At 42.7% G+C, this 18,969-nt stretch overlaps 1 protein-coding gene across 1 annotated transcript; it reads left to right on the top strand.

The window, feature by feature from the left end:
* Positions 1-824: 824 nt before the first annotated feature.
* On the top strand, positions 825-13,022 carry LOC135708901 (uncharacterized). Its single transcript, XM_065231086.1, has 4 exons — positions 825-1,283; positions 11,263-12,154; positions 12,212-12,823; positions 12,910-13,022. The coding sequence occupies exons 1-4, from the start codon at positions 825-827 to the stop codon at positions 13,020-13,022; spliced, it is 2,076 nt and encodes a 691-aa protein (XP_065087158.1).
* Positions 13,023-18,969: the final 5,947 nt, after the last annotated feature.

The following is an 18,969-nucleotide window of genomic DNA, read 5'->3' as shown; positions in this document are numbered from 1 at the left end:
TCTCAACAATCAACGAGCCCTTAGCACTCCCGCTGGGTATTCTACAACCGAGCAAGCGACCCCCAGCCGCCAATCAGCCCAGCATCGCCTCGCTGCTGCAGCGGCCCAGCTGAACCAAGGTCGTTCCACTGCCCCTGGTTTATCGTATGCCAGTGCTGTGTGAGGTGAGTCCGTCGACGATTCCCCATTTACTTGGAGGAACTTGTAACACTCGTAGCAGAGGTCATCATCATCCTGTGCACCTGCAAGACCCGATCTGAACAGCTTCATGCTGCCCTGTCCCTTCTTACTAAGTATGGACCGTGAATATCGAACTGCTTGACTTCCTTAACGCCAAGGAGATCGACATTGCCATCATCACTGAAACCCATCTAAAGCCGAAAGTCAACATCTTCCTATCGGACTTTCGGCTCTTGAGACTCAACAGAACCAGTACAAGAGGAGGGGATGTAGTCGTTGCTGTGAGGCATAACATCAACTGCCACCTGCTGCCGAACTTCCAACTCAAAATTATCAAAGCCATCGGGGTTGAAGTCGGCACATCGCTTAGCCCCATCACCATAAGGATGGGTCGGCAGCGAATCTTCGTTGAGATATTATAAAGCTGACTTGGCGGCGGGAAAAATACATCATTGCTGGCGACTTTTTTTTTTCCTTTGGTTTGTTTTTTCCGTCGATCTTGTTTTCCGTGCTGAGCATCAATGTTACCGACGTGCCGGGAAGGCAGCTCCCACACCTGGACCCTACCTATCGACCCATCAACTCATGAACCGGGGACCAACGGCTTTACTTCCCTTTCGAAGGAAGGCGTGATCAGAGATGTTATGCCTCAGAACATCCCGGCGGCGCCGACTGGGATTTGCTGGCGACCTGAATGCCAAACAACAAGCTTGGGGCAAAGTCGGCGCAATCAAAACGGTACCATTCTGAACAACGATCTGCAGGAAGCGCAGTACAACATCTTGAGTCCGGAAGCTTCCACCCGGTTGAGTAGGCCCAGTGCTCACGCCACCATCGATATCTACATCAGCAACATGGGTAACATATCGCAACCTGTCGTGTATCTGGCACTCAGCTCGGACCACTATCCGGTGGTGGCTGAGGTAGGTTCTTCAGTTAACAAGTTCCATCGGGTAGATTGGTCGCAGTTCCAACACTGCATTGACATCAGTATCGACTATGACGTCCACCCGGAAACGACTGACGACATCGACCGGTGTCTGCGCTCCATCGATGAAGTGATTTCCCGGGCCAGGGAGCAACATATTCCAGTATCCAAACAGGTGAATAATACTCTGAACCTTGACAGGCCCACTAAAGACCTCATTAGACTCCGCAACACGATTTGTAGGCAGTACCAGCGTACTAGGCTGTCTAACCTGAAGACCAATTGCAACCGTTTGAACAAAATCATCCAAGCCAAGAACACCGGATCACAGAAATATCGATTTTGCAAACAAGATTCGCTCTCTCCCAGATTGTGCTAAGCCATTTTGTAAAATGGCAAAGATTTAAAAAAAATAAACCAAGGCCCATCTCTCCCTTTCCTCTCCTAATCAGAATTCGGATCCATCCTTACTCATAACCCCAGTTGAAAAGGCCAATGCTCTTGGTCAACACTTTGTGAATTCACATAACTTTGGTCAAGCCATGGTGAGTCCCTACGAGCCTGCAGTATCGGAGGCAATATCAAGAGTCGCTACCACCCCCGTAGTTGTCCCTAACGAAAGTCGAATATCGGCTGATGAGCTGATAGCAGCGATTAAATCAACCAAGAACATGAAGGCCGCTTGTGTCGATGGAGTGGTAAACCTCGAGTTGAAAAACTTGACTGCTGTCTTCTTCAATAAGTGTTAGGGGCTTGGCTACCTTTCTGCAAGCCTAGTGGCAAAGACCAGTGCCGAAAGCCTCTTGTCATCTATCTCAAAGCTATTCAAAAAGTTGATACTCAGCCGTCTGCTGCTGATTTCAAATGATAATAACATCTCTCTCAAAGAGCAATTTGAGTCTAGGAAAAGCCACTCTACCTTCCACCAACTCGCACGGGTTACTAACATCATCAAGCGGAACAAGTCCGTTAACAATACATCTGCCATGGCATTGTTGGACGTCGAGAAGGTGTTCGACAATGTCTGGTAGGATGGCCTAGCGTACAAGCTGCATCGATACAACATCCCGATCTACCTTGTCAAGATCATCAAAAACTACTTGTCGGGCAGATCATTCCAGGTCTTCTTAAGCAATTCACCTTCTGATACGTTCACCGTTCCCCAGGGTAGCCTTCTTGGTCCTATCCTCTTCAACATCTTCACGTCAGATGTTCCTCCCCTTCCGGGTGGTGGTATTTTGCCAATGTTTGTGGATGACACTGCCATCATCTATAAGGGTTGAGTGATCCGTGCTCTGACGAAAAAACTCCAATCAGGCCTGGATGTTCTGTCCGACTATTTCAAAAGCTGGAAGATTTGTATCAATGCAGCTAAAACACAGACCATACTACTTCCGCACTCCAATTCACCTCGGCTTGTCCCGCCTGGTAACTTAAAAGTCCACCTTGATAATACTCCCATAGAAATCATCTACCTTGGTCTCACCCTTGATAGCAAGTTGTTGTTCCGTTCCTATGTGGACAAATCATCCACCAAGTGCAACATCTTGATTAGGTCGCTCTATCCACTTATCAAAAGAAAGTCCATCCTTTCCATTAAAAACAAGCTTGCCGTCCACAAGAAAATCATCCGCCCCGCCATTGAGTACGGAACACCAATATGGGAGAGTTGTGGTAAGTGCCTTCACCTCAAACTCCAAAGTATCCAGAACAAGATCCTTAGGATGATCCTCAAGAGTCCCCCGTGGACTCAAACATTCTGAGATCCACCGCCTGGCTGGTCTTCAGTCACTGGAGGAGCGCAGTACGCTCATCCTCGAAAGGTTCAGAGACGCCTGCCTGAGATCAAATCACGAGATCATCCGCAATCTTGCTAATTAGGTTAAGTTATTAGTAGTTAGGTAGGTTATCAAATTATTTTTAAATTCAAGCAAAACACACCCCAAAAGGGTATCTTGTAAACTAGTTGAAAAACGTAAACATGTAGATTAGAATAACAACAAAGATGGCCTTCAGGCTAATAATAAATTGGAATGTATGAACAATGTAAAATCATAATGGATGGAAAATAAACGTAATTTTACTGCTTACTACTGTGACTATGGCATGACCAGACACTCCCGGGTAACTAGCTCAGTAGCATGAGACCTCTGAACTGTGTCGCAGGGCCGGCATGTTACTGGGTATTCGGAGGGGCTACGCGGACAAAGTATGAAACACAGGAATATTCACATTTTCTAAAACATGTATTGCCCTTTTCTGTGGCGTGTGGGGTGTGGGGTTTCACATATATGTGGCGTGTATGCGAGGGTTTAAAATGTAGTACTCACTGCTGCAGCGGAATCTCCTACGGCGTCGGGACGCTGGCGTTGGCCCACACGGCTGCTCCTGCACTACCGTATGGCCGGAAACTTGTGGCGCGGGCTGCAGACAGTGTTGTTGCAGCTTTGGGAGAATGGCGGATCTGGTGGCGTTCCACCTTGGTCGAGCCGAGACGGGACCCTCCTTGACAATTAAGGCCACCGGTCTGAGGGAATCGTCCCTGACGGACGATCGAGTATCATTTACTATTAGGCTCGAAAGCCATCTCGGAAGCCGAGCCGTGTAAGACCGTTTTATATATGGTACGAGGTCCTGACGGAGGCAGTCCAACATCCCAGAAACCCCACAAGGGGGGGGGGTACACTAAAAGGCACTGCACTTTACGATACCAGTCTACACGGACGCCTGATTACTTCTGCCAATTAGAAGGTTTTTTCTTTTAGAAGACGGCCACTCGCATGCCTTTTGCCGATCATTCTCCATTTTTAGCTTATGACTACGATTTTCCTCCCTTTAGTATCGTTCGAGTGTTTTTGCAGCGGTACTAACCCTCTCGCTGCTGTGTGTTGCCTTCTGTCTTCTATATTAAAATACGTGAATTTTCCAAACAACAACAACTCATACAAACGAAAATCCACGGATTGTAACCAACTGGTTACACTACAAATAAACGAAGGATTCTTATTCCAAAGCTCGACCCTGCTGGAATAATTCTATGCAGCCTATCAACTCTTTGAAATCAAGTTCAAGTCTTTCTCTGCGACCATGCTGGATTTCGCATTGAGTAAAGAAAGTCCTAAGTCTGTACGCGCGCGAACTCTTTAGAACGCACGTAAACAAAAGGCATGCCAAAACGGGAATTCAACCAAATCAGTTCCAGCATGATCTTGCTTTATAGCTGCGCCTTAATAGACTGAGCTAAGAGAGATTTCCACGAACAAGACCCATTTTATGGAACAGACTTCTATCTAGTCAAGATGTTAAGTTAGGGCAAACAATTCAACATTTCAACAATTCGCTATGACCTTGCTCGCTCGGTAGATCTATTGTTCGATGTGATGAGCTAATTGTTTTGTCTACCCGAGTGTGGTGTGTTCGAAGAAGAAAAGACACCGAAAACACGATCTTGCAGTATTTGTGAAGGGTGGGCGTGAAGGAGATATGGAAGAAGTGTTGATCATTCACACTTAGAAAAATTCATGTAAATTTAAGTGTTTTGAGAGTGACATATACGAGCGTCAATTTTTACTTAAAATTGGGTCATAATAGACGCGAAATTCAGCTCAATCAATCGTACTTGTTGTCGAGTAACGAACTTTTCAGTCTCGAAGCACTTAATTTGACATGACATGTTTGTTTATGTCTCATCCTTTATGTCAAAGATGAATTCCGTCACCTGTAATATTAGGTATTTCTAAGTGTGTATCGTGCAGAGGGTGTGCATGGCAGCTTCTGTCTAGATCGCCACAGTACGCCGAAGTAAAACAAATGCATAGAATCATGTTGAGTAAACTGCTTTGCAACCAAAACCAGTCATATAAAGGTAATATAAATTGTTGTAGATCATGGGTGTTGCTTGGGCGCTGATCTTGAGTTGATTTGGTGGGTGCGTTCCTGTTGAGGGGTATTCTTATGATTTTTTTCCATTGGTTTTACACGATGTGTAGCTTGGTTTACGGTAAGATGCGAGCGTCAAGGTTTTGTTTGTTTTTATGCATGATTTGTATTGGGTGAGAGGATCTATGTCGTGATCGCGATCGAGAATGTAGGCTTGGAAATTCACCAATTATATATTTGCTGTCATCTTTAGCATTAACGTTTTAATATTAAGTTAACTTTTTGGTTAACGGTGCTCATTACTGCCCATATACATACATAATAACGCTGGTAGTTGTTATAATAGATTTGGAAGTAGACGTTTGTTCGGTTTATGGATCTAAATTTATTGATGAGCGTTTTAGTAGGTTTTTATAAGGTATACGGTTTATTTAGTTTGAGAATCTTTCGGATAAGTTCGCTGGCGCCTATGACATAAATGGTAGAGAGATATCTGTGTTGGAATCTTGGAATTAGAGGGATCAGAGAACCTGCCTGAGTTCCTATATGAGTGGTTAGTCTGGCTATGCAAATACAAAGCTGACTTTGTTGACGAGAGCCTGCATTGTTGCTTAAGTCGACTACCGAACACAAGTAAATTTGATTCCCCATTACAATATTGGCTACACTTCTATGATTTACCAAGCCGAAGGCCATTATTGCTACACAATTTAAAAATCCAGGAATTGGTTGACATAGAAAGCTTTCAATTAAGAACTGTGGAATTTAATCTAGACCACTAAGTTGAGAACCTTTGGACGATGGAGAGAAAATCTCAAATACACCCTTGGTTTCCTTTTTTTAGCCCTACTTCGAACTGTTTACCCAATTGTAACACATAGTGCATATCATGAGAAATCGTCCCTCGTTCCACTAACTTTAGTTTTAAGAAAACTTTGATAAACAAAAATTGATCTTCGGCTCCGTGAAGCTAAAGCGAATGAGCTGTAACAAATAATCGAATTAAAAAAAGAAGAAGGGTCTGTGCCTAAGAGCACGAACGGAAGCTTGACGTAGGACCGCTAGTTGATGGAATAAGTGTGAAGAGCATTAAGTTCTTTTAATTGATCGATCATCTATTATCTTAACTCTTTCCGTTTATCATTTGTAGGCGTACCAAATTTGTAGTATTTTTTTTTTCAAAGAGAAAGTTGATGAAGAGAATCGATCAAAATTACTTGCACCCCTGCTTCCAAGTTTGGTTACAAGATTGCCACTTGTTGGCCTTAAAAGGGCCGTTTTGTTGCCAAAGGTGGTGATGATTTAACCAGTGTAGGTGACAGCATCACGGATCACATTTTCCAGGAACACCTTCAGCACACGTGTTTTCTCGTGGATCAGACCGGAGATACGTTTGACACTGCCACGGCGATCCAGACGATGGATGGCGGTTATCACGAAAAACCTTGCGATGACGCTTGGCGCCTCCTTTATCAAGACCTTTTCCTCCTTTGCCAGGACCAGTCATTGTTGCTTGTTGGGTAGAAGCGTGGACTACCTAACCTGCCACCACCTTCCTACTACTGCTATTGTGGCTTCTGCTGCCTGGTCACCACGCCGTCTGAAGCGAAAATGAGTTGAGGCTAGTAGTAGTAGTAAAATTATGTTTATTTCTGTTGATTATGATAGTGCATTGATTTAACATTTTAATTGATTAGCTTACCTGGCTCTTCATCTTTGTTTAATTTGATATTCTAATTTAATATTTACGTTTTTCAACTAGTTTACAGAATACCCCTTTGGGGGTGTGTTTTGTTTGAATGGAAAAAAAAGTGTTAACCTACCTAACTACGAGTATAACTTAACCTAACGTGCTAGATCACGTATGATCTGAAGATCTGATCTCAGACAGTTGTCTCTGAACCTTTCCAGGATGAATACTCTCCGTTCTTCTAATGTCTGATTTCCAGCCAGGAGGTGGATCTTAGAATTTCTAGTCCACGGGGGACTGTTTAGGACCGTCCTAAGGATCTTATTCTGGATCCCTTGGACTTTAAGGTGATGGCATTTGGCGCAACTCTCCCAGATTGGCATCCCGTATTCTATTACGGGAAGGATGATTTGTTTGTAGACAGAAAGCTTATTTTTCAGGGATAGAGTAGACCTCCTGTTGATGAGTGGATACAGTGATCTTATCAAGATGTTACACTTGGTTTTGGTTTTGTCAACGTGCTCCCAGAACATCAGCTTGCTGTCTAGTGTTAAGCCGAGGTAGACTACCTCTATTGGCCATTCCACCTTATTATTCGCCGACGGAACAAGTCTGGGAGATTTAGATACGGATCTTAGTTGAGGCTAGACAGCAGTGCTTTCTATATATTTTCAGGTTAAAGCAGAATGATGTACAACCAAGTGGTACTCGATTATGACGACTGTGTTTGGGAAGAACGTTTATTTCATGAAAACAGTAATAAAATAATCACTTATTTTTGTGCATTAGGCAATGCTTGACATTGCCTTTTTTTCAATAGAGTCTGGTTGACAATCATCAGTATTGTTATAGATGCGTAGACATATTTCTGATCGATTGGTGATAAAATTATTGAAATTGGTCCAGGGGCAGCTGAGTTATTAATGTTTAAAATCTTTCATGATTTTGTTTCCTGTTCCATTTTCGGTTGTCACAAAGTTCACCCCCATTATAGAAATTAAAGATGTAGTCCTACGTCAAAAAATGAGAGCTGACAACATGAACAGTGTAAAGCCTAGAAGAAGACACTAACAATAACGTCACAAGCCATCCGTGCACAACCCATTGATCGCTTCCCAGTCCCGCAGGGGATTGCAATTTGATAAACTGCCAACTCAACTCCATGTTTGGTATGGTACATGCTCAATGATCTGATAACGATGCTGATTATGTGAAACTCGCGTACTTACCTACACACATACCACCCCACCCAAATAGGCGAACGAGACAATCGGGTGTGGGCAGAGAGAGAAAGAGAGAGGTTGGCATCATTCGTAGCACAGCCAGCAGTAAGGACGTGGTTTCTGTTTCGCGAAGAAAGCGTAGATTTTCAGCATGCCAAAACTTAATCATCACGTGTGTGTGCTGTGCTGCAGTAGCACAAATACACACGTTTGGCATTCCACGAGACTTCACCACAGTCAGCGATTATTTCGAGGAAAATTAGTTCACATGGCAACTGATGAGCAATCACACCAGTCAGTGCGTGTAGGGTGGATTTACCTTTTATGGACCCTTTCCTTTAGTGGGCCAGTCACGGATTTATGCAATGTTATAGAAAATAACAATGTGTAACGGATGGTTACCTGTTGTTGGATTTTTTTAAAATGTAGTTCAACCGAATCGGTTGTTTTTACCTTGTTTATTTACATGTAGCTAAATGTGAGGTTAAACGTGAATTTCTTCTAAACGGATCAGCATAGAAACAAAATCAGTATGTTTATGCAATACTGAAGACAATTTACGTGTAGAAATTTTTTTTTACGTCCAACTTTTTTCATGATGTAAAAGAAAAAAAATGCTTTAAGAGTAAGTTTTCAAAAGAATCTATTTGGATTTATTTAGATTTTCTATATCTTTATCCAACATTTTAGAAAAATCAAAACGAGCCAAAAAAATAATTAAGTTTTCCATTGGACTAAAACAACTGCTAGGAAGTCCATAATAGGCAAGTTTATCCTATGTGTGTTGACGTGAAAAGGGGAGGGTATGGCAATTGGAAATAGGATCGTTTGTGGTTTTTGGGATGAAAGCTTGCGGTAAAACTAGCAACTTTCAATGAAGCGCTATGAACTGCATTAAATGGAAACGTGTTCGAGAGAATCCTTATTTTAGGCCACGAGACCAACCACATGGGTGAAGTTATTGATAATTGTGTGGTTTCTACTAGAATTTGGTGCGAGATTTCTTACCAATTTAATTGTGCATATGATTGGATGGATTGATAAAATAATTACTAAAGTAGAATGTAAGAAAATGAAACGAACTATATAAGCAACTTGCTATTTGCAGTATGCTCGAATAGCTCCAAATAGCTCCTTTGATTTGCGTAGTGATTGACCGAGCTCCTACTTGTTATTGTTATGCCGCGGATACACTTGTATGACCTGCTATTGGCATAAACATTATTTGTATAGTAATTTTGAGCACAACAACTATACACAAACTATACAAGTGTGACTATGGATGTGCTCATAATTTATTATAAAAATAATGCTCATAGTTTTGTCATCCAAGTATATTCGCGGCATTAGTTGCTACCGAGAAGTATCGAAATTTAAACACTTTGTCCACAAATATGGACTTTTTTTTAATGTTAAATGCACCGTAAAAAAATAAATGAATATCACATCAGAGAGAATACACTTAGTCATTCATCGATGCAAAATTTTCGTTTTAAGCGATATTAATTTGGGGTTATCTATAAACTACGTCACGGGTTTCAAGAAACGTAATAATTTGAATAAAAAGAAAAGGATCCAAAACATGAAAAACATATGTATATCCTATAAACTACCATTAGAACACACCATAATAGGAACGTCTACCAATAACTGGAACACCTACCCTAGGTGTGATCCATAAAATTAACATTTATTTGTCATATTTTCTTAAGAAGATTATTATAGAAGCTTCTTGTGGAACTAATTCTAGACGCTTGACTATTGACTAAACATTAGGAAATTAAAATTAGTCTAAAAAACACCGTCGCGAGCAGTCGACCGGGGGCGAACCCCGTATGAAATTATTGTTTTGTTTTAGTAAAAATAAATGTAGTGTTGTTGTTAATAAAATCAATGTATTGTTCTTGTAATAAACGGTATTTTGTGGATAAGACGTGTTGTGTTCTGCATGCGAGAAAAAGGGATTGGCCTACGGATGACGAAGGATTTGGCTCGGGATTTGGTTGGAGCAAGGAAGGATACGGACTGGAAAGGAAAGTTCAAAGGCAAGTAGAAGTCACCATCAATCGGTCGGGACGGTCCCCGAGCCGGATTTCTACTGCCGGTGGACTTTGGATTGGCCAAATCTCTACGATTTGACCAAGGTACGATAGAAGTGCGCCATCGTACGAGCACCAAACCGCCAGCCTCGTATGCCACAAAAGACCAATCGCCAGCCTTGAAGTGGATCAAAGGATTCGATCGCCATCGTCAATTACGTGAAAGGATCTATTGCAACCAAACAACATCACCTATTATTCTACATCGGGAAACCCACCATCGCTGAAAATCATCGACTAGTTGTGGAACAGAGAGGAAGGTTGCCATCGTCCTTCAACATAATCGTCTAGTGCAACCAGTTTCTACAAGTGGATATTGGCTCTACTCGGTCACTTTCGACGATCATCAGGATTGTAAGAACTGGTATATGTCCGCCGAAGCGACAAAATTTCCCAACTAACACCCACATTTTGACTTCTGTTATTGTTAGCGAATCGGCGAGTGCTTACGGACGCCGAAGTGGTGAACCAGTTCGCGAAGAACTTGGTTCCGGGCACCATTCGAGGAATTCGGTGGCGATTGTGGATGATTATGTTGCTACTTCCTTATGACAATACAAAAGACGGCATCACATCACGCTTTCAGGCTCGGGCATCGTGCAACGGTCATCTTGGCCAGGTAAATACATAAATACAGTATATTCCCAGCTGAAGCTGGAAGTTATTGATCCTACACCTAATAAATATTCAACATTTCGATGCTAGTTGGACTATTGGAGTCAATTCATTCACGAACGCAAGCCCTGAGGTTTTGTTTGTTTTCGGACTGCTACTTTACATACTGCGTGACGTTCAGCACCATCTGTAGTTCTCCAGGTGAGAATAAGTATCTGTCCTGCCAAAGCAGGCTCTCTTGTGATACTACATTGGTACATTCCTCCTTCGCTGCAGTGGATTTCGATACGATCTACCGACATGTTACCGTAAGGCTTTACAACTTCGTGGTTCGAAAGGATAGTTATCGTGATTTTGAGGCAATTTGGATTCGGCTGTCGGCATAAACTGTCGTTTGCACAGGTTAGCTCTCTTAGCGTGTTTGCTCCGACAACAACCATGTCAACGAAGATTACCAGGTCAACCGACTCCTTGAAGGTGTTGAAGTCAAAACTCAAGGGTCTTCGAGCGTCGTTAAACAACATAAGTCAGTTCGTTAGGTATTATAAAGAGGGTACAACAGCTAGTCAGGTCAATGTCCACCTCGAACGTATAGATTTGTTGTGGGAGCAAATTAGTGAGACTTCTTGGGAAATCAAATCGCATGAGGACTACGAAGAGCAAGAAGGTGTCGAAAAGGAGCAACTGGAGTTCGAGAATCGCTACTACGATGCGAAATCGTTCTTGATGGAGAAGGCCAAGAAGTTCCAGGAAGAATCAGCACTAAACCAGTTAACACGGAGTGGGGACGCCGCCAGTCCACATGGTACAATGGACCGTGTAGGCCTGCCGCAAATCAAGCTTCAGACTTTCGACAGAGACATCGATGATTGGCTGAATTTCAGAGATCTCTACACCTCTTTGATCCATGAAAAGCCAGATCTTCCGGAAGTGGAGAAATTCCACTACCTCAAGGGTTGCTTAGCAGGCGAAGCTAAGGCACTAGTCGATCCGTTAAAGATCACTAGTAATAACTATCCGATTGCTTGGGAGTCGTTGCTAAAACGATACAACAACAGCAAATTACTGAGGAGGAAGCAAGTTCAAGCTCTAGTGAAACTGCCTTCACTTACCAAGGAATCGGTCACGGATCTCCACAGATTGGCTGATGGATTCGACCGTGCGATTCAGATAATGGATCAAGTCATCGAACCAGCCGAATACAAGGACTCTCGGCTGAATCCAGTCACTCGACGTGGCTGGGAGGAACACACGTCCGCTAAGGAGCAAGACACTCTACAGGACTTGCAGGAGTTCCTACAACGGAGAATTCAAATCCTCGAGTCTCTACCAAAGGCAGAACTCAAAAACGAGCCGCAACAACCCAAATGGAAGTCGTTTTCACCGAAGGTCAGCCACCACGCCGTACAATGGAATACCGCTAAGTGCCCATCGTGTACGGAGGTTCATGGACTACATACGTGCCCAGCTTTCCTGGAAATGTCGGTTCCAGCAGGGAGTCGTTCATTCGAGCACAGTCACTCTGCCGAAACTGTCTCAAGCGAGGACATCTAGCTCGAGATTGTTCATCAATGTTCTCGTGTCGCAACTGGCGAAGGAAGAAGCAGTAGAAATGGATCACCCAAGAAGGCCAATTCGGGTAAAAGTGGTAACTTGAACGATTCAAGTTCTGATCCCAAGGCAGCGAATGCCGCATCGGTTCAGATAGTATCGTCGAACACAGCACAGAGTCACACGGCGCAGGTACTTCTGGCTACAGCAGTTGTTGTGATCGAGGACAACCAGGGTTCTCGCTATCCGGCACGCGCACTGTTGGATTTCGGGTCGCAATGCAACTTCATCTCGGAAGATCTAAGTCAGCTGATGAAGGTCTCTAGTGAGAAGGTGGATGTTTCGATATCGGGTGTTGGACAAACCGGAACGAGAGTCAATCGCAAAATCCAAGCTGTCGTCAAGTCTCGGTTCTTGTCATACTCTCGAACGATGGAATTTCTCGTCTTGCCGAAGGTCACAGCTTGTCTGCCTACTTCTACAGTGCAGGCAAATGGATGGGACATACCGGCAGACATCGAACTGGCAGATCTAGAATTCTTCCGCTCGAGAAAGGTCGACTTGGTCATGGGCATCCAAGCTTTCTTCAGCTTCTTCCCATCCGAAAGCGAGATTCCACTGGGAACCGGTCTGCCAGTACTCACCGAAACAGTTATCGGTTGGATAGTGACAGGCGAAGTTACTACATCAAGCCAAGTTACGAGATATGCTTGTAACATGTCAGTATTGAACGATCTGGAGAAGTCAATGGAACGGTTTGGTCTTGCAAGGAAGTGGGAGCCGTCAGCAAATACACGCCGGACGAGACACGCTGCGAGGAGCTATTCGAGCGTACAGTCGAACGGGATGGTCAGTAAACTGTAACTCTTTCCAAGCACAACGAAGTTCTTGCGAAACTGGGTGGATTGAGCTGCAACTGTGAAACGGCAAGGTATTCAATTGAACCTACCTGTAACGGTGGGTGAGGAATGGCTTAACACGATTGAATTCACGTTGCGAACAGGGTCGCCAAAATTCAAGCACTGACAGAGGGAAACGATTGAAGAATGATTTGGGAAGCACCAATCTTGCTGAACTAAGACATTGTCGAGAATGCCCATCGGCATACCTTGTTGGAGGATCCTCCCAAAGAAAGGCCAAAAGGTGTTGGAAATCCACCAGAAGAGGACAGGAGAGGCAACGCAATGTGGTGGTTTGCGCTTCGTCGAAATAATATGGGTACATTTCGGATTACTTAGCGAATTTATCTTACAAGGCTAATTCAAATGACTGTTTACCGACTACGCTGCACGACAACTTACGGTGTCCAGAAGACCAAGGATGGACATGTTTTCTTACCGCTTGGGATCTTAATCAAGCCGAATGGACGATCATAGTACAATTGGTATCATTCTTGAAGGAGATTGAACATATGCCTCGGATGCTCCTGTTCGTCGAAATTCTCGTTTGTAATGGTTCAATTCTCACATCGAGGAAAACGGAAGCTTGCGAGTTTTTGGAAGGCTAGCGCAATACGGGGAATCATAGCATACCAAACATCCCATGAATTTACCGATTAGACACGCCTTTACAGGACTGCTTCTTAGCTACTAACACCACAAGCATCATCACGCTGAACCACAATTATTTTGATTACGGTTCGGCAGTGGTATACGCCACTAGATGGTGGTAATCTTGCGCGAAAGGTTCGTCAGCGTTGTTTCCGATTGAAACCGTCAATGATTCATCAGAAAATGGGCGAGCTGCAAGTTTATAGGGCTATGGTTACGGTACCGTCTCAAAAACTGGCGTCGATTATTTCGGGCTGGAGTATATTCGAGCAGCACTAAGCAGATCTGATGACGGGACGATTACTCCTTGCTTTACGGAGGTTTTCTGCTCACCGAGAATGGAGTGCATACACTATTCGTATACGGGACCCATTTGTAGGAGCGAAGAATCAAACCCAGAAGCTGTTTCCGTTGCTGAAAGACAAAACACATTGTGAGAGGGTCTATAATGAGTGTGCAAGCAAAACAAGGAATATTCTGGCATTTAAACCTCACGAATGCCAACATTTCGGGGAATTGCGGGTGCGTTCAGCGAAGTACCACCTTCTACTAGTTCTCGGTGGAAATCCAGTATCTCAAAGAGTCTTAGTCATTCTGGTAGCACAAGTGGACGGATATATGAACTCGAGTCTTTTGAAGGCATTGTCGGACAATCCGTTGGAACTGGAGCCACTAACACCGGAAAAATTCCTGACGAAACATTCAATTCTTGCCATCCCGGATCCAGATTTGAGTGATCTCTAAATAAATCGTTTGTCTAAGTGGCGATTATTCCAGCTGCAGCTTCAGAATTTAAATAATAAAAAATAAAGGATTTTGTGGATAAGACGTGTTGTGTTCTGCATGCGAGAAAAAGGGATTGGCCTACGGATGACGAAGGATTTGGCTCGGGATTTGGTTAGAGCAAGGAAGGATACGGACTGGAAAGGAAAGTTCAAAGGCAAGTAGAAGTCACCATCAATCGGTCGGGACGGTCCCCGACACCTAAATTTGTTGCTATACCTATTGTTTAATTATATTGTAGTACTTTGACTATATGTTTAGTATTACTTCTGCGTGAAGTCAACGATTTACATAGTTGAAGATGCTAATTTCAAATAACAGACTAAAGTGGGAATTTTTATACGGAGATGAAAGTAAAGAGTTGATAGTTCCGTTAGAGTACGGCAGTATGACAATTGTATATAGAGAGTAGAAAGCGAGCAAGGACAACTTTAGGAAGGTACAAATCGGTTTGATCATCTCTCTTTACCAAACTCCCCCGTTGGAGAGGGATGGTGAGGGGTATGCCAGCGCTTTTCATGGAGGAATTTCTCTTTCTCCAGCGTTTTCTCCTGCAACTGGTCTAGGGATTCCTCCAGGCTGCCCTCATTGGTACTTCCTTTTTCAGATTAGGATCCGGCATCACTCCTCGCACTATTCTTGGTTTCTTTGGGACAGACTTGTTGGTTCCTTTTGGCACCTTCAGCATATTTGTGCACTTCGAGCACGTCTACGGAACCTCCTTTACAGCTGTTGTCTTACCAGCACAACTATGTATAATGGGTCCAGAAATTGCAGACATCACACTCGACCATATCATCGACGTGGTCATGGCCTTCACAAAGCGTACAGTTTCGATCGCTGTTCTGTTCTTCGCTCAAAGGTGGTGTTGAATCCTCTGACATTTTGAGGTTATATCCGATGTTGTTCTTCAAGAATGTTCGGATTAATGAAAGCAACTTCCTCAGAGCAGTCTCGTTTTGGTCTGCTTGAAGCTGAAAAAGGCTCTATTATAAGCATTAAGATTGGTTTAGACTTTACATTAGTTTAATAAAACCTATTTCAGCTTCAAGCTGTCCAAAACTAGACTTCTCTGAAGAATTTGCTTTCATTAATCCGTGCATACATATTTTTTTAAGTGCGCAAACTTGATTTTCTATGGATCACTTTCTTTCGTTTAAGGTTCACTGCTGAATGTGTTATGGATCAATTGCAATATTTTTATGGGTAATTCGTACAATTTAAATGCTCATTCTTTAGAAATTTAGCGGTACATTTTTACAATTGTGTTGCTAAATTTCACATAAAATGTGGATCATATTGATATTTTTATGGTTCATTTGGATGTTCTTATGGAACGTTTTCCATTACTTTATGGATCATTTATTGGTTTTTTATATTCAAAAGTATGTTTGCCATTTAATTTTAATATTTTGATATACCCTGGATAAATTATTGAATTCTCTGGAAGTCAACTTGTTCTAGATTCAAACTGTGTTTTGTTACTTCATACGTAAAGTTTCCGATTTTTTGAGTTTCTTTGGAAATGCCATACTAATATCAACATGAAGGCTTAGTGTGAAAAAATTTTAGCTAGAAAATGTTCTGAATAGAATCGGTTGATAGTTCCGGTAGATTACGGCAGTGTGAAAATTGAATAGAAGTTGAAGTTGAGCGAAGGGCCATTAATGCGACAGTACTATCCAAAAGTTCACTCCTTTACATAGCTCATACATTAATGGATGAGGAGACTTGAAGTTCTTCTTAAAATCCACAGGCAAAAGAGTGCACGTTTGACTCGCTCATATACTATAACTATTTCACTGCCGCACACAGACTTTGAGGAAGTGCAGGAACCTTCGTAGAAGTTCAGGAATTTCTGAAGTATTTTAAAAAACTTTGTTGAAAGAAACTGTCTAAGAGTGCAGTGAATTGTGCTAAGCTTAACATGTCCTATGTTATCAGCCTTATATTGCTTGTTGGTTACTTGGGTAACCAACACAATTTTTCCTTGTTTCAAGATCATCCTCGGTCCAAGCAACTATTAACAAGGCATAAAAGTTACAAAGACTAAGATGTGTTCCTTTGATCTCTGCAAAATTCTGTTTCCCTAGTTTTAAGTAGTCAGGACTTGGAATCGGTGGTATATCTTACATACGTTACGGGGCACATTGCACCACTATTGAATCCCAGAGGATGGAAATAGTAAACCTAGAATGTACTCTACAGCCTACCGCACTTCCACCCACAGCTCGATGCCAGCAGCACCCGGATGGTGCGGTAGTCGTGGCTTTTTCGCAAAGGCTTGTGTTCGATTGAAGCGGCAAGGGAACACACTTCCTTTTCGATTATACATGCCTTTTTACTTTTGCAAGACCATTTTGCAAACACGCCTGGTGAAGCATGAGAAATTCCACCTCACATTGCCATGGAGAAAACTTTCTGGAAATCCACCAAAGCAAGGGTGTTGAATCGAAAAACCATTGCTATCGAGTAGAACCTGAACTCCGATGGCAACGTACACAGTAAATTATGCTTCCCTGGTTCCGGTGGTAACGGCGGTGGGACCGAGGACAAGGAATTTGGCTTTCTATTCCTGCACACAAGTTTCCTGATCCTTGAATCGTACTTGGACCTGTGTCGAGGGAATACAAGCAGAAGAACAAGACACATTCCTGAGCATGAACATGGTAACATATCTGAACTGGAAGGAAAAGGCTTTCTTTTTGTATCGTCCCCTTCCTGTGTGCAAAGGTGTACCGGCGACGATGGTAGGGCAAACGGAAGCAATAAATGTGTTCGAATAGCAATTGGAAATTCATAAAGTTTAATGAAATTTTAATGCGTACATTCGAAGCAAATATTCTTCGTCGTGTGGTCCAGTTGGGTTCGAGCTCCAGTAGAAGAATCAATTGGATTAAATTTATAATTGACTACAATTACGCCCCGATTGGTATCGGCCAATTATGCATCCAAGCTGCCAGGAGGTATTAATTATGTTATGCTTGAAAGGCAATAAATTTGCGTCAAGCAGGGCCGGCGCAAAAGGATTTGTCGGTAGTTATGGAAAAATCAATGATCAACGGTTTGATTTTTTTTTATATCTTTATTAAGGATACTTTCAGCCCTGAGTGGCGCTGGTGATGTAGGGGTAAGCGTGATTGCCTCTCACCCCAGCAGGTCTGGGTTCAATCCCAGTCGGTGCCACCGGGATGTTCTGAGTTCTCTGATCACGCCTTCCGTCGGAAGGGAAGTAAAGCCGTTGGTCCCCGGTTCATGAGTTGATGGGTTTATAGGTAGGGTCCAGATGTGGGAGCTGCCTTCCTGGCGTCGGTAGCATTGGTGCTTAGCACGGAAAACAAGATCGATAGAAAACAAATAAAGGAAAAAAGGAGATTTTCAGCCCTGGGCTGGTTTGTCTCCGGCTCAACGGTTTGATTCACGAACAACCATCAGTTTCAGAGTCAACGCTACGATGTGAAGTTTTGTTCTGACAATTTTTTTTACATAAGGGATTAATTAAAAAAAATTGGAAGTACACAATTTATTATAAGTGATTATAACAATAGCTGCAACTTCCAAACCTTTCGACTAGTCACATGACGACGTGAGTATTAAACAATCGATAGAACTGTTTCCGCACATCGAAGCTATGTGAGCAAATCGGTGATCTTCTCTTTTGCCAGTGTGGCGGCGGGAGATACCCTTCACCATCTCTCCCCAACAGGGGAGCTTGGTAAAGGAGATGATCAACCCAATTTGTGCCTTCCTCAAAATTGACCTTTGCTCGCTTTCTACTCTCTATATACAACTTTCACAATGCCGTACTCTTAAGGAACTACTAACTCTATCATTCTTCATCTATCGTATAAAATTACCACTTTAAGTCTGATATTTAACGTTAAGCATCTCCAACTATGTAAATCGTTCACTTCAAGCATGTAATGTAATGTATTTTAGGTTCAATTAAAATTCCTGGTTTTTCTCAATTGTGTACGACTCCCGGTTAATGTCCGAGCGGCCATCCTGTATTATTTATTAAAAAAAACTATTTGCAGCTTAAGCTGTTCCCAACAACCTACGAGTCCTAACGAGACGTTACAAGAAATTAGTTTAACACAAGATCTGAACTGAATTCCAAGGTGATTCAAAAGATGTTTTATGGGAATCGTGATAAGAATCAATAGGGTATTCGATCTCATTTCACAACCCGCGCTTCACTTCTCTTTTTTGTACTACCATCGGCTCTTTATACGGCCATCAAGATTTTCCGAAAGAGTTAAGTTTCTGAACGTGTCCCAACTAAAATTCACAATAAAAATTTCTTCTAAGGGCAAAGAGTATCAACAGAGAGAACCCCGCTCAAAATTCATATTCCTACACAAAACACAAGATCCTGCTGCAGTTAACAAATAACATGTATTCTATAAGACAACGTAGTCCTACGTCACCATTGCGTACAACCCCTTTGTAATTTTTTTTTCCTCGAGGT

This window comes from Ochlerotatus camptorhynchus, unplaced genomic scaffold (assembly GCF_037179485.1).
Source record: "Ochlerotatus camptorhynchus isolate MF236.1 unplaced genomic scaffold, CSIRO-AGI_Acam_v1.1 ptg000033l, whole genome shotgun sequence".
Lineage (NCBI taxonomy): Eukaryota > Metazoa > Arthropoda > Insecta > Diptera > Culicidae > Ochlerotatus > Ochlerotatus camptorhynchus.
Note: the sequence above shows the minus strand (reverse complement) of the source record. Positions and strands in the feature narration are given on the sequence as shown.